The 27230-nt window shown below is 51.6% G+C and overlaps 1 protein-coding gene across 1 annotated transcript; it reads right to left on the bottom strand.

Annotated features, from left to right (window-relative positions):
* Nucleotides 1-108: 108 nt before the first annotated feature.
* Nucleotides 109-25652, bottom strand: NOVA2 (NOVA alternative splicing regulator 2; the record flags this gene model as incomplete). Its single annotated transcript, XM_082676138.1, has 4 exons — nt 109-1191; nt 11112-11278; nt 16489-16632; nt 25373-25652. 4 exons carry the CDS (start codon nt 25650-25652, stop codon nt 109-111), a joined length of 1674 nt encoding a protein of 557 aa, XP_082532264.1.
* Between the last annotated feature and the right edge of the window lie 1578 nt (nt 25653-27230).

Genomic DNA, 27230 nt, shown 5'->3' with positions numbered 1-27230 from the left:
CGAGCTGAGGTCAGGAGTTGGGGGGCAGGGGAGGGGGAGGGGGGAGGAGGAGGGGGAGGGGAGGAAAAGGAGGGACAGGGAGCCGGGTGGGAGCACACACCACAGGCCTCATCCCACTTTCTGGGGGTTTGAGGCCCTCACTCCCTGCTCGTAGGTGACCCGCTGGCTGATGAGGTATTGAGCGGCTTGCGTGGCCGCGGGGCTGCCGGTGATGGTGACCCGCCGGTTCCGCGTGCCTGGCAGGAACTCTCCCTTCTTGGAGATCTGGATGCGGGCGCCTGTCAGCTCCTGGTACTCCACCAACGTCTTGCCCCCCTTGCCCAGGATGGCTCCCACCAGGTTCTCAGGCACCGCAATCTCCACCAGCTCCTTGGCGCTCTCAGCCGCCAACTTCTCCGCCGTCAGGAAGCCCCCAGCCGCCCCCGCTGCGGCTGCAGCGGCCACAAGCGGGCCACCCCCTCCGCCCGCCCCGCCGCCCGCCCCGGCCCCGAGGTAGCCGTTGGCGGCCGCGGCCAAGGCGAAGGACCCCAGGGCTCCAGGTGGCGGGGGTGGGGGTGGAGCAGCTCCGCCCGCTGGCCCGGCCCCTGCTTCCCCGGCGTAGGATGCCAGGAGATTGGCGGCGGCGGCGGCGGCAGGGTTGGCACCGGCGGCCACGGCGGCCAGGACCCCAGAGGCTGCGGCCGAGTTGAGGCCCAGGCCGAGGGAGTTGGTGTTGTAGCCGTAACTGGCCAGCGTGTTAAGCGCCGTGCTGATGGCCAGCAGGTCGGTGCCCGAGAAGGCAGGCAGGGCGGCAGGAAAGGCTCCCACGCCCGCCAACCCCGCCGGGCCCAGCAGGCCAGAGGCGGCAGCGGCCGAGGCGGCGGCAGCGGCGGGCAGCACATCCGCGGGGCTGGCGTATGGCGAGCCGGTGGGGTTGGAGTTGGCCACAGGGCCAGCCACGTTGGCGTAGCTGATATTCAGGCAGCTGCTGCTCTGGGGATCTTCCTGTACCTTCTGCACGATGGCGCTCACGGCCTTGTGCACCTGCTCCGGTTCGCCGCTGACCGTCACCACGCGCTCCTGCAGGTTGATGCCCTCCGGCTTCTGGGACAGCTGCACCCAAGCACCCGACTGTTCCATCACGGCTTTCACTGTCGCGCCCCCCTTGCCGATGATCAGGCCCGCCGTGCTGTTGGGGACGATCAGCTTGGCCTGCGTGGGGAGCCAGAGGGAGGGTCTTTAGGGGGGTAATCGGACACTGAAAGGCAACGTTAGTCTAAGACTGGCCATCTCAAGTCATTTCCCACCCCTGCTCTCAAATGTCCAAAATCAGGCCCAGCACGCCCCCTTGATATGCACCAGTATGATTCTACTGGTTAGAAATATTGAAATATTTCCATATTCATTGGTAAAAAAAAAAGGAGCTAGTACTCCATCTCTCCTTAGTAGCCTCTCAGCCACCCTGTTCCTGAGACCCCTGGGACCTCCCTTCCATCTGGGACCTCCCTTCCATCCGGCACCTAGAAGCTGAAAGACTAACCCAGTGGGAGCCCTCCAGTACCTCTCTCCAATCTTGCACTGGTGCCCATGTCCTTCTATATCATTAAGTACTCCGATTCCCAGCCCCAGAAAAGGTATCATTAGTCTCACTTTGCAGATGAGCCACTTGAGGCCTAAGAGGTGAAGGGACTTGCCCCAAGGTCACCCAGACAGCAAAGGAACTGAAATCCAGCCTCGTGGATTCCTGCTCCATTGTGCTTTCCACCCTATGACGTGGTCACCTCGCTTAAGCTCATTGTCGTTATGAGCTGAATTGCTGTCCCCTCCCACCCCAATTCACATGTTGAAGTCATAACCCCTAATACCTCAGAATATGATTGTATATGGAGATAGGGTCTTTAAAGAGGCATTTAAGGTTAAGTGAGGTCATTAGGGTGGACCCTAATCCAATATGGTTGGTGTCCTTATAAGAAGAGGAGATTAGGACACAGACACACACAGGGGGAGGACCACGTGAAGACAGAGAGGGGGAGCTCCCTGGTGGCCTAGTGGTTAGGATTCCAGGCTTTCACTGCCGTGGCCCAGGTTCAATCGCTCGTCCAGGGAACTGAGATCTTGCAAGCTGTGTGGCGCGGGCCCCCTGCCCCGCAAAAAAAAAGGCAGAGAGACAATGGCTATCTACAAGCCAAGGACAGAGGCCTCAGAAGAAACCAGCACTGCCGATGCCTTGAGTTCAGATTTCTAGCCTCCAGAATTGTGAGACAATGAGTTTCTGTTGTTTAAGCCACCCAGTTCGTGGTACTTTGTGTTATGACAGCTCTAGCAATCTAATATAGTTGTCTTATCTGCAAAATGATGATAAAAAAAGCTTACATCAGAGAAGATGGAGAAAATTGGTCACTTACATATGAGGGTCCCCCTTCTCAGTTGTAGAGCAGCCCATCCTTTGCAGCTACAAATCGGATCATTTTTTAATAAATTTATTTATTTTTTATTTTTGGCTGCTTTGGGTCCTCGTCGCTGTGCGCGGGCTTTCTTTTAGTTGCGGCGAGCGGGGGCTACTCTTCGTTGCGGTGCGTGGGCTTCTCATTGCCGTGACTTCTCTTGTTGTGGAGCATGGGCTCTAGGTGCGCGGGCTTCAGTAGTTGTGGCACATGGGCGCAGTAGTTGTGGCATGCAGACTGTAGAGTGCAGGCTCAGTAGTTGTGGCTCACGGGCTTAGCTGTTCCGTGGCATGTGGGATCTTCCCGGACCAGGGCTCGAACCCATGTCCCCTGCATTGGCAGGCGGATTCTTAACCACTGCGCCACCAGGGAAGCCCCCGTATCAATCCTGAGTCCAGTAGGGATATTTCAAAACCAAACGTCTCTTTTCACATCTCCAAGAGCATTTTTACACACAAATTCCTCCTTCTCAATCCTTCTCACGTCCCCTCAGACCTGTGGATTCTACCCTCTGAAGCTTTCATCACTGCCTCTCCTTTCCACCCCCAAGCCAGACCCTGGGGGTGTTAGGAAAATTGTGGGAGTGGCTTTGGTTGTCTGCAATAACTGGGGACAGATGCGGGCATGCAGTGGGCAGGGTCAGGGATGTTTGCACCCGGTAATGTGAGTCCGTTCCTCACAATGAAGAACAGTCTCAGGTCCTGTACGACTTTTGAATGTCCCCCTGGACATTCATGTTGGTGAGAAGTCTGTTTATAAATCTTGCAGCCAGAACTGAGTCCCATGATACATGTAAGTACCAAGTAGTTTTTTCTTTTGCAGGTTTTAAGATCTACTGAAATTTCCAGGGATGTAACTATTGGCAAATCAAGGGAAGATTGTACTTTATTTTGTTCTGAACTTTACCAAGAGTCGTTCATCATTTTCGAAAACCATGACATCATGCAAGCTATTATATATAGAATGGATAAACAAAAAGGTCCTCCTGTATAGCACAGGAAACTATATTCAATATCCTGTCATAAACCATAATGGAAAAGAATATAAAAGGGAATGTATATATATGTATAACTGAATCACTTTGCTGTACGGCAGAAATTAACACAACACTGTAAATCAACTATACTTCAATTAAAAAAAAGAAAACCATGACATCGGAGTAATGCCTGTATCATTTAAGTCTCCAATACTACGCTCTGTCTCACTCAGGCCACGTTAGGTGTGAGCAGCTGACTGTTTCATTATTTATTTCTACTGTGGCCCTGGCTGAGTATTTACATATTAAAATTCACCTTATTTTATAACAAATAACCTTCCTTTCATCTCTCCTTTATTTGAAAGTCTTATGGGATATAGAAAATGTACATCCGTACAATGGAGTATTATTTGGCAACCAATTTAAATGAAATGAAGGACTGATGCATGCTACATGGATGAGCCTAGAAAATATTATGCTGCATGAACGAAGTGAGGCACAACAGACCACATACTGTATAATTCCATTTCCATGAATGTTCAGAATAGGCAAATCTATAGAGACAAAGTAGATTAGTGGTGGCTTAGGGCTGGGGTGGGGAGAGCTGGGAGGATTGAGGGGTGATAGCTAAGGGGATCAAGGTTTCCTTTTGAGGAAATGAAATGTTCTGAAATTGATTGCGGCGATGGATGCCGGACTCTGAATATAATAAAGCCGTTGAACTGCACACTTTAAATGGGTCACATGTATTTATGTGAATTATATCTCAATAAAATTGTTAAAAATCTTATAGGGCTTCCCTGGTGGCGCAGTGGTTAAGAATCCACCTGCCAATGCAGGGGACAACAGGTTCGAACCCTGGTCCGGGACGATCCCACATGCCACGGAGCAACTAAGCCCGTGCGCCACAACTACTGAGCCTGAGCTCTAGAGCCCGCGAGCCACAACTACTGAGCCTGCGTGCCACAACTACTGAGCCCGCGTGCCACAACTACTGAAGCCCACGCACCTAGAGCCCGTGCTCCCCAATGAGAAGCCCCCGCTCGCTGCAACTAGAGAAAGCCCGCACAGCAACGAAGACCCAACGCAGCCAAAAATAAATAAATAAATGTAAATAAATTTTTAAAAATCTTATAGTTTTTTTTTTTTTTTTTTGCGGTACGTGGGCTTCTCACTCCTGTGGCCTCTCCCGCTGCGGAGCACAGGCTCCGGACGCGCAGGCTCATCGGCCATGGCTCACGGGCCCAGCCGCTCCCCAGACCGGGGAACGAACCCGTGTCCCCTGCATCGGCAGGCGGACTCCCAACCACCGCGCCACCAGGGAAGCCCTAAAAATCTTATAGATTTTTTAAAAAATAAATTTATTTTCATTCATTCATTTATTTATTTATTTATGTCTGCGTTGGGTCTTCGTTGCTGTGCGCGGGCTTTCTCTACTCTTCCTTGCGATGCACGGGCTTCTCAATTTGGTGGCTTCTCTTGTTGTGGAGCACAGGCTCTAGGCGCGTGGGCTTCAGTAGTTGTGGCACACGGGCTTCAGTAGTTGTGGCTCACGAGCTCTAGAGCGTAGGCTCAGTACTTGTGGCACACGGGCTTAGTTGCTCCGCGGCATGTGGGATCTTCCCGGACCAGGGATCAAACCCGTGTCCCCTGCATTGGCAGGCGGATTCTTAACTACTGTGCCACGAGGGAAGCCCCAGATATGTTTTTTATTTATACAAATAGACATATTATATATATAATTTCAGAGAGTAAAGTGGGCATAGGAAAATATTTGTAGGAGAAAGGGGACATTGGCTCCCTTCAAACAGGCAAACAGGGCTGAGAACCACTGCTCTGACATGCTCTGTTCCCTGTTGATCTCTCTGACTTCACTCTTCCCTCCCTCTTGCTGACTCCACTGCAGACACACCAGACTCCCTGCTGTTCCTCCAACTTGCCAAGCTCTGTCCAGACTCAGGGACTTTGCACCTGCTGTTCCCTCACCTGGAATGCTTTTCCCCAGAAAAGACGGCTTGCCCCTCTCTTCATTCATTGCACAAATGCACCTCCCCAGAAGGGCCTTCCCTGACCACCTGATTATCAAAGCTTGTCTATGTTTATTTTACATCTCCAGCATGGATACCTCCAGACTCATAACTGCTAACCTCACATCTCTAGTATGATGTTGAGTGGACACCTCAAACTTAAAATCTCATCTTCCTCCTCAAATGTGTTTCTGCCATGGTGTTCCTCATTTCAGCACATGGAAATGCATCCTTCCACTACTCAGTCCCGACCCTTAGAAGTCCTCTCTTTCCTTTACACTCAGCATCCAATCAGCAATTCTGTTGGCTCTACCTTCAAAACTACATCCTAGGCTATGCTAGATTAAAAGAGATTAAGGAGGTATAACAACCAAATGCAACGCATGAACATTAACTGAATCTTTAATAAAAATACTTTATAGATATAAAAGATATTTTGGGGTAATCTGAATATGGACTTTTTATTAAATAATATTATGAATTCAGTGTTAATTTTTATAGGTGTGATAACAGTAATATAATAACATAGGACACTGTCCTTGTTCTTGGGAGATATACACTGAAGTATTTAGAGGTGAAGAGTCATGAGATCTACAACTTATTTTCAAATAGATCAACAAAAAAACAAACAGAAAACCAATGTGTGTGTGTGTGTGTGTGTGTGTGTGTAGAGATAAAACATGTGTTAACAATTGGTGAATCTAAGTGCAGTGTATAGGGAGTTCACTGTAACGTTCTTTAAACATTTTCCAAATAAAAAGTTAAGAGAGGGGGCCTCCCTGGTGGCGCAGTGGTTGAGAGTCCGCCTGCCGATGCAGGGGACACGGGTTAGTGCCCCGGTCCGGGAAGATACCACATGCCGTGGAGCGGCTGGGCCCGTGAGCCATGGCCGCTGAGCCTGCGCGTCCGGAGCCTGTGCTCCTCAACGGGAGAGGCCGCAACAGTGAGAGGCCCGCGTACCGCAAAAAAAAAAAAAAAAAAAAGGTAAGAGAAAAAAAGGCCCCAATACTTCCTTTCCTTTTTCTCTGTCTTTTCTTCATAATACTTTTCACTCCCTGACATCCTATACATTTTATTTATTTACTTATTTTCTGATTCTCCAGAAAGAATTTAAGATCCACAAGGGTAGAGATTTGTGTCTGTATTGTTTACTGCTGGGTTGTCAGTGCCTAGAGGAATGCCTGGCACATACTCAGCCCAGAGTGGGTGAATGAATGGCTGGATGAAAGAATGGATGATGAAATGCCCAAAGGACCAAGCAGGAATGGGACTGGGTGTAGGCAGCCAGGTGCATCTCACCTGGTGGTGGTGGTGGTCTCTGTGTGTGTGTGATATTCAAATTCAGCCTGATACGAGTTTTACAGATTAACTGGCAATTCTGACTTGTAAAACGTGGAGCGGCCTAGTTTTTAAATGTTGGTAACCACTTCAAAACGTCGAAGAACCACTGTGCAGCAGCCAGACCACCAGTCTGCAGCCCGTTGCACACAAATCCCTGAAAAGCTGCCCTGGACTCTGGAGGCACCTGCTCAGGTTCAGATCCTGGCTCTACCACTGATTCTGGGCAAGGGACCTAATCTTTTGGAAACTCAGTATTCTCTTCCATAAAATGGGGACATTCATACCTCTTCCATAGGATTACTGTGAGGTCTAATAGAGATCATGCATGAAATGATGAGCTTGAAATTCAAGCATGGCCACAATTAGCCAGAACTGAGTATGGCTGCCCTCCAGATGACACAGAGTGCCTACCTCTGCCAGGTTACACCAGACTACCTCCCCTCAGTCATGTTTCTGCTTGGTCCCCATGGGCATGTCATCACCCATTCATTCAAACAAGCAACATTTGCTGAGCACCTACTATGTGCCAAGCGCCGGATGCCACGAGAGCAGGCAATTAATATGTGCCCACAGTAGGTACACATGAAATGGTTGTTGTCATTGTTATCCCCATGGGCGGACCTGGATTTAAATCCCACATCTGTGGTACTGCCACTTTGGAAAACAGTCTGGCGGTTCTTCAAAAAGTTAAACGTAGATTTATCATATGACCTACAAATTCCATCCTAGGTGTATATCCAAGAGAACTGAAAACATACATCCACACATATGTTCATTAGCAGCATTATTCATAATAGCTACAAAGTAGAAACACCCCAAATTTCTATCAATTGATGAATAGACAAAATGTGGTATATCCATACAGTGAAATATTATCTGGCCATGAAAAGGAATGAAGTTTTGTTTTATGCTACAGTACGGATGAATCTTTTTTTTAATTTTTTTTTTGGCCACGTCATGCAGCTTGTGGGGATCTAAGTTCCCTGACCAGGAACTGAGCCCGTGCCCTCGGCAGTGAAAGTGTGGAGTCCTAACCATTGGACCGCCAGGGAATTCCCAGTATGGATGAATCTTGAAGACATTATGCTAAGGGAAAGAAGCCAGACTCAAAATGCCACAGAAATATCATTCAATCTATATAAACTATTCAGAATAGGGAAATCCTTAGACACTAAAGGTAGATTAATGGTGGGAAGGGGCTGGGGCAGAGGCACCTGGGGGAATGGAAAATGACTGTTAATGGCTATGGGGATTTTTTTGGGGTGGTAAAAATGTTTTAGAATTACATAGTGGTGATCAATGCACAACCTTGTGAATATACTGAAACCGCTGAATTACACACTTTAAAATGGTGAACTTTACAGTATGTGAATTATATCTCAATACAGCTGTTATTTTAAAGAAATCATTGGAAAAAAAGAAGTCTGACAAGTCAAGGGGATAGAACAGAAAAAGGTACGAAACCAGGCCTAAGGGTAAAGAGGTATCTAGTATGTGATACAGCATTTCAGAGCAATGGGGGAAGGATGGAACCTTTTCATCCAAGGAACTGTGTTCGCCAAGAAACGGTGGAAGCAAATGCCTTCACCTCTCTGTGCTTCCGTTACCTCATCTCTGACATTGACATAACCACAGCTACTCTGTACAATTATTGAGAATATTCAGTGACTAAAATGCCTGGCACATGGGAAGCCCTCAGAAAACAGTAGCTGCCTTCCTGATAGGCCCAGATCGCAAGACCACAGCATCTTAGATCTGCACGTGCAGTTCTATGGCATCTTGGATGTTAGAACAGTAGGCTGTTAGAATAATACAGGTCTAGAATCTTGGAATCACAGAGCCATAGAATTGTAGGTGTCTTAGAGCCAGAAAGACCTCAGAGACCATCTGCCTCAGAGGTCTGCAAGTCTGAAGATTTAAAAATAATAATAATAACAACAACAATAACAGCAGCGGCCGCTAACGGTGCTTACCACGTGCCAGGCACTTTTTAGAATACTTCCATATAGTAACTAACTGAATTTTAGCAACAACCCTACAAGGTAGGTACTGTTATTATCACACTTTATAGATTGGAAAACGGAGGCACAGAGAGGTTAAGTAACTTGCCTAAGGTCACACAGATAGTGACCAGTAGAGCCAGGATCTGATCCCAGGCCAGAGTCCATGTTCAGATCCCCACGCCTTCTCCCCAGAAACTCTGATTCAGCGGCTCCAGGCCACGACTCAGGAATCTGTGTTTTAAGCTACCCAGATGACTCAGATACCAGCCAGGGCTGAGAATCGCCGCTCTAGCCCAGAGGTGGCAAACTGGTGACGCTCAGCCCATAGCCGGCCCACAGCCACACAGCGTTTTCAAAACTGAGCCAACCTTGAAAAATCAGTTGATTTAAAATATTTTTGACTTCTCTGGAAAAATGGGGAAGATGTAATACTCTGTCCCCATTCCCAAATGGCGAGAATCAAGTGAAAGTGAATAGCAGCTGCTCCCCTTTAGGGATGGCATGATATCTCTATGTTGAGTCCAAGGTCCTCAATCCCTTATGTTCCCTTTCCGAATCCTGGAGGCATTTCCATTTATAATCCCTGGCTCGGCCCAGCTTCCCCACTGTAAAGAAAGGGAAACTGAGGCATACAGAAGGGAAAAAGACACAGAGCAACACAGCAAGTCCAAGGCAGAAAGGGAATAGACCTGCCTCCTGACTCAAAAATCCCACAATAACAACAACGGCAACCATGTTTTGAGAACTTTCTATGCACTAGGCATGCATGATAAGTGCTTTTCAAATGTTAATGAACACTAGCCACCACCCTTAAGTGGGTACCATAATAAATCTCATTTTACATGGAGAAATCAAGTCACCTGCTCAAGGTCACACAGGTAAGAAGCATCAGAGGAAAATTCAACTCAACATCTGATTCCAGAGCCTGAGCCTTCAGCCATTATCTCTCTCATTCTTTGGAGCCCCGGAGTAATAAGGCAGAGGTAGAAGTCCTGGTTCTGTAACCTTTCGACTCCGCTATTTCAGACTTCCCGTGGCTTAGGTGGTGGAGAGGGAGGCTCAGGCACAGATGGTGCTGACCCCATTTTCCCTGCAACATGTACAAACTCTTGATGAACCCTGAGCCCCTAGTGGCCACGACCAAGGTGGAGGGAAGAGGCAGTATCCTCGCCTCCCTGTAAACTGTGGGTAAGCTGTGGCCTGCTGGTGGAAAGGGATTTGGGAGAGGCCTGGCAGGGCGCGAGGAGCAGAGATGCTTCAGCACCAAGGACAGCAGCCGCGCTCCAAGCCCCAAGCCCGCAGTCTTTGCTGGGAACGCTCCGCTCCGAAGCCTTCTTCCAGAGCTTTCTGCCCACTGTTTCCCCACGAGCTCAGAGAAACTTAGATCCGTGGTCTCCCCCACCTCAGGGCAAAAAGAATTCCCGGGAATTCCAGCTTCCTTTTACCGAGGCCCTCTCTCTTGTCTTTGCTTTTAGGCAGACTTTAAGGAACCCTCACAAGTGGCCTGTCCGCCTGCCCGGGTCATCGTGTGCACATGTATACGGGAGCGGAGAAGGGGAGAGAAAACGGGGAGTTTACTGCAGCCAACCCCGTGCTCTCTTCCTCCTTGGCCCTCTATGCAGTCAGGACCGTGCTGCCAGGGGCTTTGCAGCAAGCCCACCTGCCCAGTGTGCATGGTGGTCTTGGCAACCGGAGAGACCCAGGAAGCGATCGGTCAGCTCCTTGCCACTCCTCTACACCACGGCTTCCAGGTAACTGAGGCAACAGAGAGGCTCTGCCCTTCCTTCTCCTTCCATCCCTCCTTGAGAGGGCTGTGTAGGAGAGGGACCCGCCCCCGCCCAATGGAACACCTTCTCTCCAAAATGCTGGCTACTCCTATTCAGTCATTAATGGAGAGAGGGAGTATCGGAGGCTGCTTCTATAATTTTCTGCCTATGGATGGGGGTGTCGCTGAAGTTACTTCCGGTGAGAACAGGAAGTGGGAAGCAGGTGGTTTTGAGAGACAATGGGAAGATGTGGAAGAGAGAAGAGGATCTGGAGAATCCTAAGAAGGAGGAATAAGTAAGGGGGTCTGGGTCAGATTCTCCCAGACCTTCACTCTCTCTCTGAATCAAATCACTCTAAGAGTCCACTCCACTCTAGAGTGGAGTCCACTCCACTCTAAGTGGAGTCGTTAGGCTGACTCTCTAACAATAATACTAACCACTACCACGTATCTGACTGGTAAATGTTTTATAGCCATTATCCCGTTGAACCCCCATCGCAATCCAGTGACGTGGAAGAAGCGTTTTCTCTCAAGCCCCACCAGCTTTACAGAGACTCAGCCTCTGCCCCTGCTAACCTGCTTGGCTCTGTCAGGATTCATTGTGGTTTGGGGTTGAAGGATATTGACCACCTCGGGCTTGGTCATCGCTTGCGGGATTTCTCGGACCTTCTCGGCAATAAAGCTGTGCACAGCATTCAAGGCCTCTGCTGTACCCTGTACCAGGCATACTCGCTCTGTGGTTCCTGTTGAGCAAAGGAGAGAGAGGGCACACTCATCAGACAGGAAGGGAAGCATTCCTGAGAGACAGGCCCCATTTAATGGACGGAGAAGACTGAAGTCCAGAGAGTGGACCTCACTGGCCCCAGGTCACTTGATAAGCCTGGGCAAGCTGGCATGGGCTCCCAGACCATGATGGGTAGCTGGGAGAATGAGAGGAATCCCTGTTTTATTATCTGCACTTCCTCTCCCTCCCTTAAAACAACCCCAGAGGATGGAAGAATGATGCTTAAGTACTTTGCTATGCCCACAGCAGCCCTGGGCAAGGGAGACGGGGCTCAGCTGCCTCTTCCCAGTCCTTGCCGGCTCTCTCGGTTGCTTTGGCAACCATTCACTCACTCCCCCCTCCCCACCTTCTAGAAGCCGAGAGCTCAGGCCTGCAACGGTTGCCACAGTAACTGGAACCCCCTTATCGGTGTGGCTGGCTGGGTCCTCAGCCCACCCCCAGGGGGACTAGGGATGAGGCCCCGTTGCCATGGCAACCCCTGAAAGCCTGCAGCAACGGCCTCTGGGCTTTTGGAGAGGATGGGGAAGGGCTGGGGGATGGGGGAGACAGCAGAGAGGCCTGAGTGCCTGCCTGGACCCACCAGATGGAGGGCTGAGGGGTGGGGGAGGGCAAGGCTGTGGAGAGGGGAGAGCAGAGTGGGGCAAAGGCAACTCATGGAAGAGTGGAGACAGGGGGATGGAGAAAGCAGGGTGAGGTGGGTGCCTTTGCTGGCGATTCTCCAGATATTGGCTGTGGTTCTGACCTGGGCATCCTTACTATGTGTATTGGGGGCGGGCAGCAGGGAGAAGAGACACTAATTCTGGGTGATGCTGGGATATATGTGTATGGGAGAGACTCTGGGTAACACTGACTGACCAGTGTGAGTACATCTGTGAGGCTGTTTGGGTGAGTGGTGTGTGTGTGCATGTGTATACTTGGGCAGGACTGGCTCAATTATCTTTACGTGTGTGTGTGTGTGCGTGTGCGTGTGTAAAAGAAAGAGCAGGAGAGACAGAGATATAAAAAGACTGTGACATAGTGATTCCAGTAAAGACGTTTGTGTGTACTCTTGTGTGGGGGGAAAGACTTTGGGTGTCGCTGTGACGTTCAAGGTTATGTACACTATTTGTGAGACTTGAGCTGGGTGTGCCCAAGGGTTTGAGAGTAAGAAACAAAGAATCCCAGGAAGTGGCATTGAGGCTGTACGATGAATGTATAGCACTTGGAGATTGTATGACTCTGTGTGTGTGTGTGTGTAAGGGAAAGAGATATCCAGACACCCCTAGGTGTTCAAAAGACTACTTGGATGAGTGGTATGTGGAATGCACATATATGTGTAAGGGTGCGTGTATAGGAAACAGGCAAGACTCTGTGACTGATGTGTGTGAACATGAGGAAGAGAAAGAGACCAACAGGCGGACCCAGGGGTCAGTATGTAAGACTGTTTGGAGGACTGATGTATTTGTGTGTGTGTCTGAGTGTCTGAATTACAGCCAGACAAAGACGACTCCGCCAAGCCTGGCCGGGGTGAAGCTGTGAGCGCCTGGCTGATTTGGACGTATTAGGTGTGTGGGGTGTGTGTGTGTGTCTCTTCCTGGGTGAGAATCTCTCTGCAGGACCAGTAAACTCCCTGGGTCTGTAAAAGGTCCTGAGTGTGCGTCAGGCTCCGTGTGCCTGTGTGTCTGGGACACTTGGGGGTGAGTGTCTGGTGTCCTGTGGGTATTCCAGTGTGGCATGCTAGTGTTACCACCCTGACCCCTTGCTTGCCATCTCTCAGCCCGGCAAGCGAGTCTCGCCATGTGTCTGAGTGTCACTGTCTTGGGTCACCGGGGTAGTTGACATCCCCCATCTCCTTTGGGCCGCTGTTCCTCACTCGTACTCCCCTCCACCCCAGAACAATGGCTTGGTCTGAGCCAAGCGTGAGTCAGCGTGCAGGCTGCCTCCGTCTGGGTGTAAATAGGAAAGGGTGTGGGTCAGGGTGGGAACTAGGGGGTGGGGTGGCCCCAGGGAGAGCCTGACTGAAGTGGCCCAGCTCTCCATCTCTGGGAGGCTTCCTTCCAGCTCAGGGAGTCTGTGATCTCACAGACTTGTAGTTCTTAACCAGGGTCCACAGGGGCTTTGGGGGACTCAGTTTAACCCTGAACGAATATCTAATAGTAACAGCTGGTGCTTACATAACACCGATCACCAGGCATCACTCTAAGCACTTCATATGTACTTGTTCACTTTAATACATGAGGCGGGCAATATTATTATTCTTCACTTACTGCTAAGGACACTAAGGCACAGAGGTCTGGGATGTGTCCAAGTTCACTCAGCGAGCAGTGAAAGATCAGGGTTTTGAACCCAGGTGTCTGGCTTCCGAGTCTGGGCTTCTAACCATTGAGCCATCCTGTGCTATATGTGGGGTGGGTGGAGTGTGTGTGTGTGTGTGTGTGGTGGGGAGGGGCATACAATGATTGCAATTCTGCTTTTGTATTTTTGATGGTAAAAAAGAATATGTATGAATTTATTAAGCAGTCACTTAAGATTTTGCACTTGGCTGCAGAGATGTTATAAATCAATAAAAAAATTTAAGAAGTGTATGTGTCCGTTTTTCTTCTGGGGCTAGGGTCCAGGGCTTCAGGCGGCTCCTCAAAATCAGGAGGAGTTTTAGAATCACTAGAATGTCTGGTGAGCTACACAGAAGACTGTGTGGCTTTGGGCAGGTACCTGCCTCTTCTGGGTCTAAGTTTCTCCATGTATGACCGGGAAGGATTGAATCTGGGGCTTGGGGTTTCTGTATCAAGGAGGGGACACCCTTTGTGTGTTCTACCCCTCCCTTTGGGCAAAGGCCAGGTAGGTTTTTGTTTCATGGAGTAGACACATCAGTGTGTGTGTGTGTGTGTGTGTGTGTATGTGTGTGTGTGTGTGTGAGAGAGAGAGAGAGAGAGAGAGAGAGAGAGAGACAGAACCAACTAGGCCCAGAGGACCCTTTTAATTTCTCTATTATCAGTTTTTACCTTTTTACCTTTCACCAGCCACACTGAACAAACTAACCCCCACCCCCAGCCTTTGAACATGCTATTTCATCTCCCTGGAGCACCCTTCACTGCTGCTTACCTAGCTCACTCTTATTATTCTGGCCTCCTCCTCCAGGAAGCCCTTCCTGATCTCCTCAGGCTGGGTCGGGTGCCCTGTCTGGGCTCCCTCCATCCTCTGGGTTTCCCTGTCCCAGCTCTGACCACTCTAGGTCATCAATGGTGTTCGGTTTATCTCCCCCACTGGGATGTGAGATCCGGGAGGGCTAGGCTGGGGTGCCTCAGTCACTGCTTGTGTCCCCATCTCGGTCCGGTATGGTGCTGGCATAGAGAAGATGCTCAGAGAATATATGTTGAATGAATGAATGAAAGGTATCAGCCAGGAGCAGAGGAACACATGCTTGAGCAGCAGCATCTCCATTTCTTACGTTCCTGTGGGTCCTGGGAAGTCCTAGGGACAGGACCAGGATGTAGGGAGCTGTGTCCTGCATCTCTGAGCCAGGAGCTAGTATATGCTGTATGATCTGGAAGTTCCAACTTGGGGATGGGGAGCGGGGCTGGCTGCACATCCAGGGGCTGGGGAGAGATGCTGGCTCACGTTGCTTGTTTGAACAGTGTTCGGCCCAGGAGAGAGGCAATGACTGTCCCATCCTCTGGGGTTCTAGGCTGCCTGGCCAGTGGGATGTGTCACTGAGTTGAGAGGGAATGACATGTGTTATGTCACAGAATGTGATCCAGGGGCAAGGAACCAAGTGTCCTTGGATGAAAGTCCCAAGCAGAGGTCTCATCCGTATCTTGTGGGCTAGGGGAGTGAGGGGGAAAACTGGGCCAGGGAGGAAGAGAAAAGGGGGTTGTGCCAGGTTCCCTGGACTGTTCTCTAAACCTCTTGCCAAAGCTGCTTAGTTAGATGGGAGGCAGGGGGGTGGAGGGAGGAGAGAGAGAGAGAGAGAAAGAAACACAGAGAGAGAGAGAGAGAGAGAGAGAGAGAATATGAATTTGTCCTGACCCTCGGCTCCAGCTCTGGTGTTTGACCTAAAAAATCCAAGGGGATTAAGGATGAACTAGAACCGGTGCTGGACCAGAGATGCAGTTCAGGGGGCCTTCCCTGGATTCCTAGATGTCAAAACTCAGGCATAGGTCTTGGGAGGGATATATGAAGGGGTGAGAGATATTGAGGGAGATTATAGAGAGTGGAGGGGCCTGGAAAAATTTATGATTGAAGGAAGGGAGATAGAGCTGGAGGAGAGGCAGAAAAGGGGCTGATTTTGGAGAGAGGGGAAGAAAAAAAACACGAGGGAGCTGAGACTTAGGAGAAAAAGAGAAACATAAAGGGAGAGATGGGCAAGCAGGGGCAGAAAGAAATGAGGGGCAATGCCCGCAAAGAATGACCCCATTGAGGGGCGCTACCAACTACTGCTTGAATGGGTGACTGAACAGAGAGAGTTGGGAGAGGAAGACAGAGAAAAATGTGAGAATAAGAGAAGTGGAGGAAAAGGAAAATATGGGGAGAGAGATGGGAAGACAGAAAGGGAAGGGAAGAGGAGGGGAGGAAGAGGAAAAAGCCAAGACAGACAGACTGACTGGGAGGCTAAGAGAACAGAGATGGGGGATGTCCAAACGGAACCAGAGAGACAGAGCAGAAAGCAGAGCAGGAGGAGACAGAGAGAAGCCGATGGGAATGGAGCCTAAGGGAACAAGAGATGGGAAAGTCAGAAACAGAATGAGAGACACATAAAGAATGACACAGATGGAAAACCAGAGCGACTCAGATTGGGGCAAGATGGGGTGACAGAGAAATCCAAAGGGAAAGAGTCTATGTAACATGCATGGCTGGCCCCCCAAGCCCTGAGGGGCACCCTAACACCTGCCTCCTTGGCCCCCGCAACCAGCTCCTCCAACTGACCCAAAGGGGCAGGTGTGTGGGAAGGGGCACATCTGCCAGCACATCATGCAAATGAGCTCATGAATATGCAGCAGCCCCATTGTCTTGCCCTGCCCCCACCCCCATCTGCTCAGGCCTGGCCCCTGGGGCCGAGGGCAGCTCTGTCCCCTGAGGGGGAGGGGAGGCCCCCTACCACTCTCACTGCCCCTAGGGCAGCCCTTCCCCCTCCTAGAGGGCCCAGGTGGGAGGGATGGGAGGCCGGAGGAAGAGGGCTGGGCTGGGGCTCACCCGGATAGAAGTCTTTGGACTTGGAGAGCTTGATGGTAGCTCCCGTCTCCTTCTGCAGCTGCACGATGGTCTGCCCGCCCTTGCCAATGATGGAGCCCGCCGCGTAGCTGGGGATCAGCACCTTCAGGAAGTATTCGCCTTCCTCTGCAGGGGCACACAGAGGGGACGGGAGTCAGGGGAGAAGGCTCTTCACCTTTGGACGGTACCTCCAGGGAGGCACTGGCATGGGCTGGGCTAGGAAACCACTGGGATCACAGTAACACAGAGAAGCAATGACCAAGAGAATAGCAGTAGGAAAATGAAACACGCCATGATCTTCATTCGCTCATTTATTCATTCATTCCGCAAATAATTCCTGAGCACCTGCTACGTGCTTGGCACCGTTCTAGTGAAACAGCCATGAAGAAAACAGACAAAGCTTCCTGATTTCGCAAATAAGGCAAATAAGGCCAAAAGAGTTTTGGTGATTCAGCCAAGAGCTCACACAGCTACACTCTTCTAGAGGGGGGAGACAGACAGTATGTGTTACGTTGTCGGATGGTGGTAAGTACGAAGAAAACAGAAAGAGGCAGGAAAGAGGAAGGGGAGTGTAGGTGCTGCACTGTCAGATCCGATGGCCAGGAAAGCCTTCCCCAAGAATGTGGCATTCTTTGTTCATCAAACATTTCTAGAGCACCCAATATGCGCTAGACTCTGTTCCAAGTAATTTACAAATACGAGTTTTTTTTCATTTTCACACTGAGGCTGAGGGAGGTACTTAAAAAAAAAACCCATTCTCCAGATAAGTAAACAAAGGTGAAGAAATTGCTCCCGTTCACATAGCTAGTAGGTGGCAGGGCTGAGATCTGAACCCCACCTGGCTCCAGAGTCCATGCTCTGAACCATTATGATACACTCTTTCCAGACAGTCGAGGAGGAAACAGAACTATGGGGCTATGTGGAGGAAGAGCAAGTGCAAAGGCCCTGGGATGGGATTATGCCTGCGTTGTTTGAGTGGGAGAGAGGTGGCCAGTGTTGCTGGGGCTGAGTGAGAGAGGAGGAGAGTTAGAAGAAATGAGGGCTGAGAGGGTTGGAGGTAGTGGTGGAGTGTTCAGGCTTGTGGACCAAGGTGGTTTTTATTCCAAGTGAGATGAGAGCTACGGGAAGGCTCTGAGCAGAGGAGGGATGTGATCTGTCTTAGATTTTAAGAAGATCCCTCTGATACTCATGAGGTGAGCAGACTGTGACATGCATGGGTGGAAGAGCATGAGGCAACTGCAATGGTCCAGGCAGGAAGTGACGGTGGTCTGACTGGTGGAAGCAGCGAAGGGGGAGGGGAGAGGAGGGCTGGACTCCGGAGAGGTTCTAACACTCACTACTGAGCCAGTGCTCTGCTGAGTGCTTTGCCAGCTTGATCTCATCCATTCCTCACAACCGTCCACTGAGGTGGGTAGAATGAGCTCCATTTTTACATAAGGAGAAACTGAGGCACAGAGCAGTGAAGGTACCGGCCCAAGGGCACCAAGACAGTTGCTGGGCTGAGATTCAAATGCAACTCTGATTCATTTTTCGCCCACCCATGCTTAACACTTTCCCCTGCTGGTGGCTAAAGACCAATGTGCTCCAGGACAGACTCAAAGACCTAGAGGCGGTGAAGTAGCACCAGGGACCCTTTATGGGGCTTTGGTCATTCTTTGTTATGGACCAGTTTTCTTGGTCACGTGTAAAGCCCTTTGTTAAAGCAGTCTCAAGGCAAGTGCCTAACCTTTCCCACCTTCTAACCAAACTGTCGCCCCCAGGGTAGACATTCGGGAACTTTCGGAGTCTAAGTTACTTTGTGATTTGGCCCCCGTCCACATTTCCAGCTGCAAACCCTCATCTTCCTCCAGGTGCACTAGACACATTTTCCTTTTTGTTCCTCAAACTTCCCTCCTCCCTCCCACCTCAGGGCCTTTGCACATTCTCTTTGCCTGGAACTCCCCTCCCTCAGTGAATCCCTCTTGTCCTTCAGGTCCCCCCTCAAATGTCCCTTCTTGGACTGGAACCCTGAGGAGGGGAAGGATCCCTCTGTCTCATGCCTTCGGAACGATGTACCACAGTCATCCAGTGTGGGCCACATCACTGAAGCTCGCCCTTGTGTCCATGGACTCATGCAGCGCCCAGCGCTTGGTAGGTATGCAATAAACACTGGGAAAAGGAAGGGATGAGCCAGGCCATTTTGCTTCCAAAGCTTAAGGTCTTAGGCCATCATCCCCCACTGGTTTTTCAACTTTTTCTTTTAAGCAAAGGAAACCTATTTTCAATGTCTCCCGTGAAACTCCAACATCTAGAGCAGATAAAAGAGAAACTGCTCTGTTGAAAGTGGGGGCAGGGTGGGACTTCCCTGGCGGTCCAGTGGCTAAGACTCTGCACTTCCACTGCAGGGGCCGCAGGTTTGATCCCTGGTGGGGGAACTAAGATCCCGCGTGCCGCACCGTGAGGCCAAAAATTTTTAAATTTAAAATAAAAGTGGGGGCAGGACTGGGGACTGGGAGTCATGCCCATCTCCACCTGGTCCCTTAAGATTGAAAGTTCTGGGTTCCCTGATGTGTGAAGATGGAGGTATGAGGGCAGGATGTGGCTTTGCAGGCATGGGGAGGGATCCAGAAGTAAGGGGTTTCCTTTAGCCCAAGGCAATCCTCTTAAACTTGCCTAATCAGACCACTAAGCCTATTAGGTAATTAGCCCCCCAGGGTGCCCTTCCATCAATCATCCTGACACCCGACCCCCCCAAATTACTTCCTTCCTTGGCCTCACAGAGGTGGTCCCTTGCCAGCCCTGCCCCTCAACCTGACAGAGTTGGGGGGCTAGTTCTCCACCTTTGGAAAGTTCAGAAAGATGGGAAGGTGTTCTCACTAGAACTCCATCCTCTTTCCTTCTTTGATTTCATTCCCCATCTTTTCTCCAGCCAGAACCACTTCCCCAGCTTCCCTCTTGAAGATGGAAGGTAATCGTCTGCTCTGAAGAAAACTGGGGACGCCCCCCACTCCCCTCCTTCACGTTTCCTCAGGTTTTGTCTGAGAATCTCCGAATGAAATGGCAGAAACAGCCCTAGACTGGGTGCAACTTTTGTCACTGATGGGTTGCGTGGCCTTGGGCGAGTCTCCTCACCTCTTTGGGCCTCTGTTTTCTCATCTGTAAAATGGGGACTGGAGAGCGCTAGTTCCTGGAGTTATTATCATTAATGAAATGCTAAACTGTAAAGTACTTAGGAGGGTCTCAGGCACACAGACCACTTGAGAAATGTCAGATATCATCATCATCGTTACTAATATTACCTATTTCACGAACACAGGTAAAATTCTTATCACAGTGTCTGGTACACAGTAAGTGCTCTATGTCAGAGAGACTTACTGGTAAATGAGGAAATGAGCCTCCAAGGTTTGGGGTTTTGTTAGGAAATAGAAGGAGGGGAGACCCCACTTCCTTCATCACCTTTCCCCAGGCTTCTCCCTGCTTTTTGGAGGAGGAATGTCTTCTCACTGATAGAAACGAGGCTCTGCTTCCACTCACCCTCCCAGCATCTCTGTAACTCTCTTCCCGAATTTGGCCCTTGTTGTATCCCTCTGTACTATTATTTCCTTGCTTCTTCTCTCCCTCTTCCCTCCCTCGTTCCAACAAATCCTTCCTGAGCATCTGCTACGTGCCAGGCCTTGTTTTAGATCCTGGGGACATAGCAGGGAACAAGACAGACAGTCCATGCCCTTTAAGTCCACTCCCTCTTAAAATGTAAATGCATCTATTTAAAGAGGACATTTAAAAAATCATTGCTAATAGTCCGAGTTTGAAGGGCTGGTTATATTTTTTTCTCCCAAAGCACACTGATATAAACTAAAAATGATCCCCCAAAAAAGTCTGTCCGTGGACCCCCTTAAACCACCTGGTGGGCGCTTGGCAGTCCTTATATCAGACTAGTAGAAGTTTGGAGGCCCCTCCTCAGAGGCCAGAGTCCTCCTCTCGCCTGTAGAAGGTCAGGATTCTAAGTCCCAGGAGTCCCCATAGTAGCCCACAGTCTGCTCTGGTTTTCTTCAGAATCTTTTGCATCTCCCACCGTGGGAAGCCCACCTCCCCCAGGAAGAAGCCAGGCCTTTATCTGCCAGCCTGCCTTGTAGCACAGGGCAGACACGTGACCTCACCTCAGCTAAACCCAGAGTCCCCAGACCTCACACATCCCACCCTGTTTGAGAAACCAAGGCTCTGCCTGTGAAAAAGTACTTCCTTCTACCAAAGCAAAATCTAGATGCCAGAACTTTCCACCCACCCACCCTTCCCTTCACTTTTCCTTTGGGGTTCAGGCAGCTCCCTCTACACAGGACAGCAAATGAAGATGCCAACTTCAGCGCTCCGGGTTCCCCTCTGCTGTGATTTCCATATTTCCACCTCGGGATCAAGCTGCCTTTCCACTTTCTAGTCATCCTGAGTCTCTGGTCCCCCCTTCCCTTTTGTGCCCACCCTCCTCAGGAATGCTTATAAAAGTTTCCAAAAAGTAACCAGTATTCCCCCACCTCCACAAATAATGTTAACCTACCCAGAAGATTTGGGGTGCTATGGGAAGAGTGGCACTTTATACAGAGAGTTGATCCCGAAAGGTGGCTCGGATCTGGGAGACGGGGCAGAATTGGATGCGGCAGAGGTGTTGTTTTGGTGACAGTATATTTCAGGGGGAACCAAAGTTGGGGTGTTGTACTCATGGTTCCTGCTCTTGTCTGGGGGTCGGGGGTGGAAGCATCGGTGTGTCCTGTGGAGGTATGAGGAGGCTGGGGTGGGATGTGCGTGAGGATGTCGCGGGCGGAAGACAAGATGGCAGGGGTGTGGTTGGGAGTGGGACCCCTGAGGAGGGATGGGATGTTGGCTGGGTGACACCTTTCTGTGAATGACGGTGTTGCCTGTCCATGTGAGAAATGTAATACAACTGTCTTTGAGTTGTGCCATTGTCTCCAAGTGAGAGAGAGGTGGATGGGGTATGATTTCCTTGGGGCGAATCACCACTGGATGGTAAATCAGGAATGTGACATTCTCAGTAGCAATAATAATGATGATGATAATAATAGTAATAATAATAGCTGTTGTCTATTGAGTGCTTACTATCTGCCAGGCCTGATGCCGTGTGCTTCACATACAATCTCACTGAACCCACACAACAGCCTGGAGAGGTGGAGGTGCATCTTACAGTACCCATTTTCCAGATGAGAACACTGAGGCTCAGAGCAGTGAAAGAACTCACCCGAGGGTCCCACACCAAGCACATGACAGTGATGAGAGGAACCCTGGAAGCTCTCATTCTAGGGCTCTTAACCTTGGTGATACTGACTTTGTGTTAACGATCAAGGATCTTGGGAGCAAGGCCTGGCTGCTGTAAGCTACATTTGGGGTGTGAGGTGTGTGTGTGCGGTGGGGAGTTGCTGTTTCTGTGTATATGGGGCTGACAGAGGTGGGAATACAGTCAGGAGTATGGGGGCCATTCTAGTAGCACCTTAAGAGTTATCATCTGCAGGAATTCCCTGGCGGTCCAGTGGTTAGGTCTGAGCGCTTTCACTGGTCAGGGAACTAAGATCCCGCAAGCCACACGGCGTGGCCAAAGAAAGAAAAAGAGGTATCATCCGTACTCAAGGGAGACACTCTGTTACCGTGCCACCAGACTGGGATTATTTGTTTCTCCACTGAGTTCCCAACTGGAGCTTCCATCCAACCTCTTCATTCAAGCCCTCCTGTCCTTAGCACCTCGTCTCCTTCCCAACGGTGTCTGCCTGCCAGTTACAGTGCCCAGAAGCCAGTTTTAACAGCCACCATCTCCTCTATCAGCCCCTAGGCTGGCACCATGGGTAGGAGCCAATCTGCCCAGGCTGGCACGACTTGCTGCGACACCCTAGAAAGTCCCTTACTCCTCTGAGCCTTGGTTTGCTTGCCTGAAAATGGGGTTCACTATAGAGTCTACCCATGCAATGGAGCCAGCCTCCTGAGTTCAAATCCTGGCTCTGCCTCTTATTAGCTGACTGACCTTGGGCAAGTTAATTAACCTCTCTGTGCCTCAGTGTGTCACCTGTAAGATGGGTAACATAATCAGATTGTAAGGATTATTAAATGATTGGTCCGTGCCCAGTGTTTTCCCTAATACTTTTGGTGCACTGTGGCACCATATCTGGCAGCCATTGTTATAATTTATTATTATTATTTATTTATTATTATTAGTATCACATCATAGAATGTTGGGAGAATTAAATGAAATATTGCATGTAAGGCAGTAAGCAAGAATACTGGTAGCTGCTGTCATCTGTAACTATTGTTATTTCCCCATTTGGCAGATGGTGACGCTGAAGCTCAGAAAAGGCGTGAGGTTGACCCAGTGTCCCACAGACATGAAAATATTATTGGAAGGAGCCGTCAATTTTGAGATGAAAGTCCTGGACAGTTGCCCAGCCCTGGCCCTGAGGGTTTCTGCAAATGGAGGACTGTCCTTTCGCATCTCTGGGCCTCAGTTTCCCCTGGGAAGAGTCTGGAGGAGAGGGTCCCTAAGGGCTCACCCTAGTTTCCCCACAGCTGAAGGAGGCAGGATGCACAGTGGCTGAGCACATGAGCTCTGGAGCCAGGCAGCCCAGGGCTGGAGAGATCCCAGCTTCCCCACTATGAGCTGTGTGAGTTCGGGCTAGTGGCTTCATTTCGCTAAGCCTCAGTTTTCCTCATCTGCAAAAGCAGCTCAAATCATCTCCCCCAGGGCTGTACTGGGAAATTAACCCGTATCTCAGAGCCTGACTCGTAGTAGGTGTCAAACACTTGGACCTGACCGTCCTGGCAGCATCACAGTTAGGTGGTGCTGCTGTGCTCTGAGTGCTCAGATTTTGAGCATCTCAGCCTCTTTAAGAGAAGGATGAGACCTCCTCCCCTTCCCCCCAGCAGGGGTGGGGCTGGACCTCCAGGCTGGGTTCAGGGACCGCCTGGGTACCCGACCCTTCCTAGGGCTGGGAATGGCAGTGAGGCAGGAAGGAGGCAAGGATGTGGCAGGGACACATTCATGTGTGTGCTGGGGGTGGGGGAGCAGGAAGAAGGACAGGAAACTCCCTCCCACCCCTCCCCCAACTTCCCTTTCCTCCAATTTCTGCTGGACACCCTCACAGGCAGCCAGGGGTTCCCCATTTCCTATCGCACCTGGCCAGGGGCGGCAGGGGGCTGGGACGGGAGGAAGAGATGGCTCCTGTTCATCCAAGGAGAGGAGGTGGGAGGTCCCCACCCCACCCACTACAATGCCCGAGGCCATCCCTTTCCCATCCGGAGGAAAAGGCCAGAGGAAGCGGAGATTTTGGCCAAGGTGACCGCTGGGAAGGGCTTGTCTGTTCTGGGGTCTCCCTCCTTCCAGGGAGCTAATGGGCTGGGCTCTGAGTCCCCTGACAAACCCTACCTCACGGGTAGACATACACCTAGAGTTCCCAGCTTGGCTTTTATTCTCTGGTACACATACCTCTTCACACACACACAGTGAGGGTCCCTCTTGTCTTACACACACACCCCTTCTGTGTTGTCAAACATGCAGCCATCACACACACACACACACACACACACACACACACACTCCCTTGTCACACACACACAGAATCATCCCCACACCAACCATTTCACACACAGACCCTTGTTAAACATATACACACACTTGGGTGTCACACATACACCTTCCCTTTTCCCACCCCCTGGGTGTCACATGCACACGTTCCTGCACCCTGTCACATGGGTCCCCATCCTTCCCTTTCCTTGTTACACACCCTCATGAATTTCACCACAGAGCCCCAGTCTCTCCCCTGTCATACACCCACCTTCCCTTGTTGCACACACCCCCTCTGATGTCACCATTGCACACCTCCGTGTGTCACACCCAGCCACAGCCTCTCTGGAGTCACGCCCACACTCTTTTCTTGTCATATACCCACACCAGCTTCTCCTGGTCCCACCCCACCCGGGACACGCCTGTGTCACACACACTGAACTGCCATCCTCTGATCCACACAGCCTCTCATGGCTCACACCCAGAGCCGGCCCATTCGGCAGCCCACACACACCTCCTTGCATGTCACACACACCCTCTCACTCATGTGTCACACTCTGCCACAGTCCCCTCTGGAGTGACATGCACGCACTTGTCACATATACCCCTATGGGGGTCTCAAACACGGAGCCCAGCCCCTCTCACCCTCTCATCTCTTACACACACACACACACCCTCCTTCCTGTCATATCCGTGATCCCTAATGTCACATATCCAGGCCTTACAGGGCTCACACGCACACACGAACACACACACACACCTGTCCCAGCCACACATTCTCTCACTGAGCTTTACACACCCACCCTTTCCTCCATGTCACCCAACACACCCACCTAGCTTGTCCCCACGCAAAATCCCGCCCATAGCCCACACATGCCTCCCTCCGGGACAACCCTTGCTCAGGACATCCCCAGGGAGGGAGGCTGGGAAGCTCCGGGTCCACAGGCCTCCTCAGCTTCTTCCCCTCCCCCCGCCAGGACACGCCAGCCCGGGAACACCCCTGCCCCGAAAGGGTCACATCACACACCCCTCAAGGACACAGAGACACCCGATCGGAGGCACCCACGCCCCCCATCCTTTGCGCGCCCCCAAGGACACTTACCACCCCCTCCCCCCCAAGTCCTCTCAACGCAGACAAAGCTCCCAGCCCAGGGCCGCGGCGAGAGGGGGAAGGGGTCCTGTTCCCTCCCCAACTCCCCTCTCCGTTCCCCAGTCTAGGGAGGGGCGCCCTTCCCCTCCCCAGAGCCCTTGCACCTGCCATTTGGGGGGGAGGAGGCTGGAGAAAGGCGCGGCCCCCTGCCCGCTCCCCCACCCGGAGCCGCAGCCCTTTCTCACCTCCCGTGTTGCTGCGCTTGGTGCAGACCACCTCGGGGGGCGTTTCGAGGGGCCTTTTGCGGGAATCCGGGGCCTCGGGCTCCATGGGGGGGGCCTGGGGCGGCGGCTGCTGCTGCTGCGGCGGCTGCGGCGGCGGCGGCGGCGGCTGCTGTGGCGGCGGCGACGGCTGCTGGGGAGGCTGGGGTTGCGGCGGCGGCGGCGGCGGCGGGGGCGGCGGCGGCTGCGGGGCCGCGGAGGCCGTGAAGAGGCCGTGCACCGCGCCGGCGGCCATCATCCTCATGGTGGGGGGGGCTGGGGGACGGGGGAGAGGGAGGGGGAGGGAAGGGGATGTGGGAGGGGGAGGGGGCGGTGGCGGAGGGATGGGGGAGGGGGAACCCCGGAGAGGGGAGGAGGGAGGGAGCTGCTTCTGGGGGGCTGACAGAGCCTGGAGAGCGGATGTGAGCGGGACGGGAAGGAAAAGGGGGTCTCGGATAGGGCCCAGAGAGAACTGAGGGGTGGGGTCTCTCTCAAGATTACGGAGGCCGGGGGACTGGCCGCGCCACTGTGGGGGACGGGACCCCCTTCTTTGCTCCCCGGGGCAGAGGGCCTAGCCCCCCAGACCCTGCCCGGGGCGGGGGGCCGGAGGAACGGGGCCGGAGATGGGAGGCGGAGGCGGCCGCTAGTGGGGACCCGGGGGGCGGCGAGCGCGGGCGGCAGCGGTGGCTGGGCTGGCGGTGGCTGCTGGCCCGAGCATCTTCTTCCCGGAGGCTCCCACAGCGGCCTGGCCCCTCCCACCCGCGCAAGGTCACGCCCATGCAGGTCAGGGCCACGCCCTTCGACGCCCCATTGGCCTGTCCTTGAATCCTGGACCACGCCCCCAGAGTTGACTACGCCCCTCCCCGCAGCTACGCGAGGGACCAGGCTCTCCCAGGCTGCAATAACCCTGGGCTCCTCCAGTTTCCCCACCCCTCGCCTGTAATGAGCGTTTATTGAACAAGTACTTACCATGTGCCAGGTCCGGTTCTAATTACCATGTGCCAGGTCCGGTTCTAAGTAAGCACGTCACAAACATTATCACATTTAATTCCTAGAGCAACCAATTCTGTGAGGTACTCCTGTTACCCCCGTTTTACAGATGAGGAAACTGAGCCTCAGCCACTTGACATCACTTGGTTGCTAAAAGAAATCCCACTTCACATATCTCGCATCCCCGACAGCTGAGAAATTGCTCCTCAAATCTTTCATCTATCCCTTGAAGAATCGACACAGAGTTACTGCAAGGGCTTAGGGGATTGAGTTCAATGAACACCTGACTTACAAAATGTAGTGCTTGAGCCTAGCACCCAACTGCCACTCAATTCAATCAATGGCACTTATGAACCTACAGAGTGCCAGGCACTGTCCCAAACACTGGGATACAACAGGGGACTAAACAGTCTTGGCCCTTAAAGAGTAAGTATTACTATTCACGTCATTAAGAAAACCTGATTTTCATATGACAGATGGAGGCCCAGGAATGTGGAATGTAGCTTGTCCAAGGGTGTATAGGTAGACAGAGGGAAAACTGGGATTCAAACATAGGCCAAGCTTAATTTCAGAGCCCAAAGTCACTGGAAGTAGGGGCCCCTTCCTTAGAATGGATCATTGCTAATATTTAATTTTGTCTAATACATGAATTTCCTTCTCCCTGGATTTCTGGTCTCCAAGGATTCTTTTTCCTTCCTAGGTCAGCCAGAGGCAAGATTAGGCTCAGAGGGGGCCTGGATGGGGGTAATTTTGGCAGCTGGGGGGCCCCTCCCTCTGCTCCACCCCACTCCTGTCCCTCCCTTGCCACGCTCTCAGGTCCCCAGGATGGGGAGGGTAGCAGATGGCCTGGGGT

The sequence above is a fragment of the Grampus griseus genome (assembly GCF_964374135.1).
Source record: "Grampus griseus genome assembly, chromosome: 19".
Taxonomy (NCBI): domain Eukaryota; kingdom Metazoa; phylum Chordata; class Mammalia; order Artiodactyla; family Delphinidae; genus Grampus; species Grampus griseus.
This window is presented reverse-complemented; position numbering and strand designations above follow the sequence as displayed.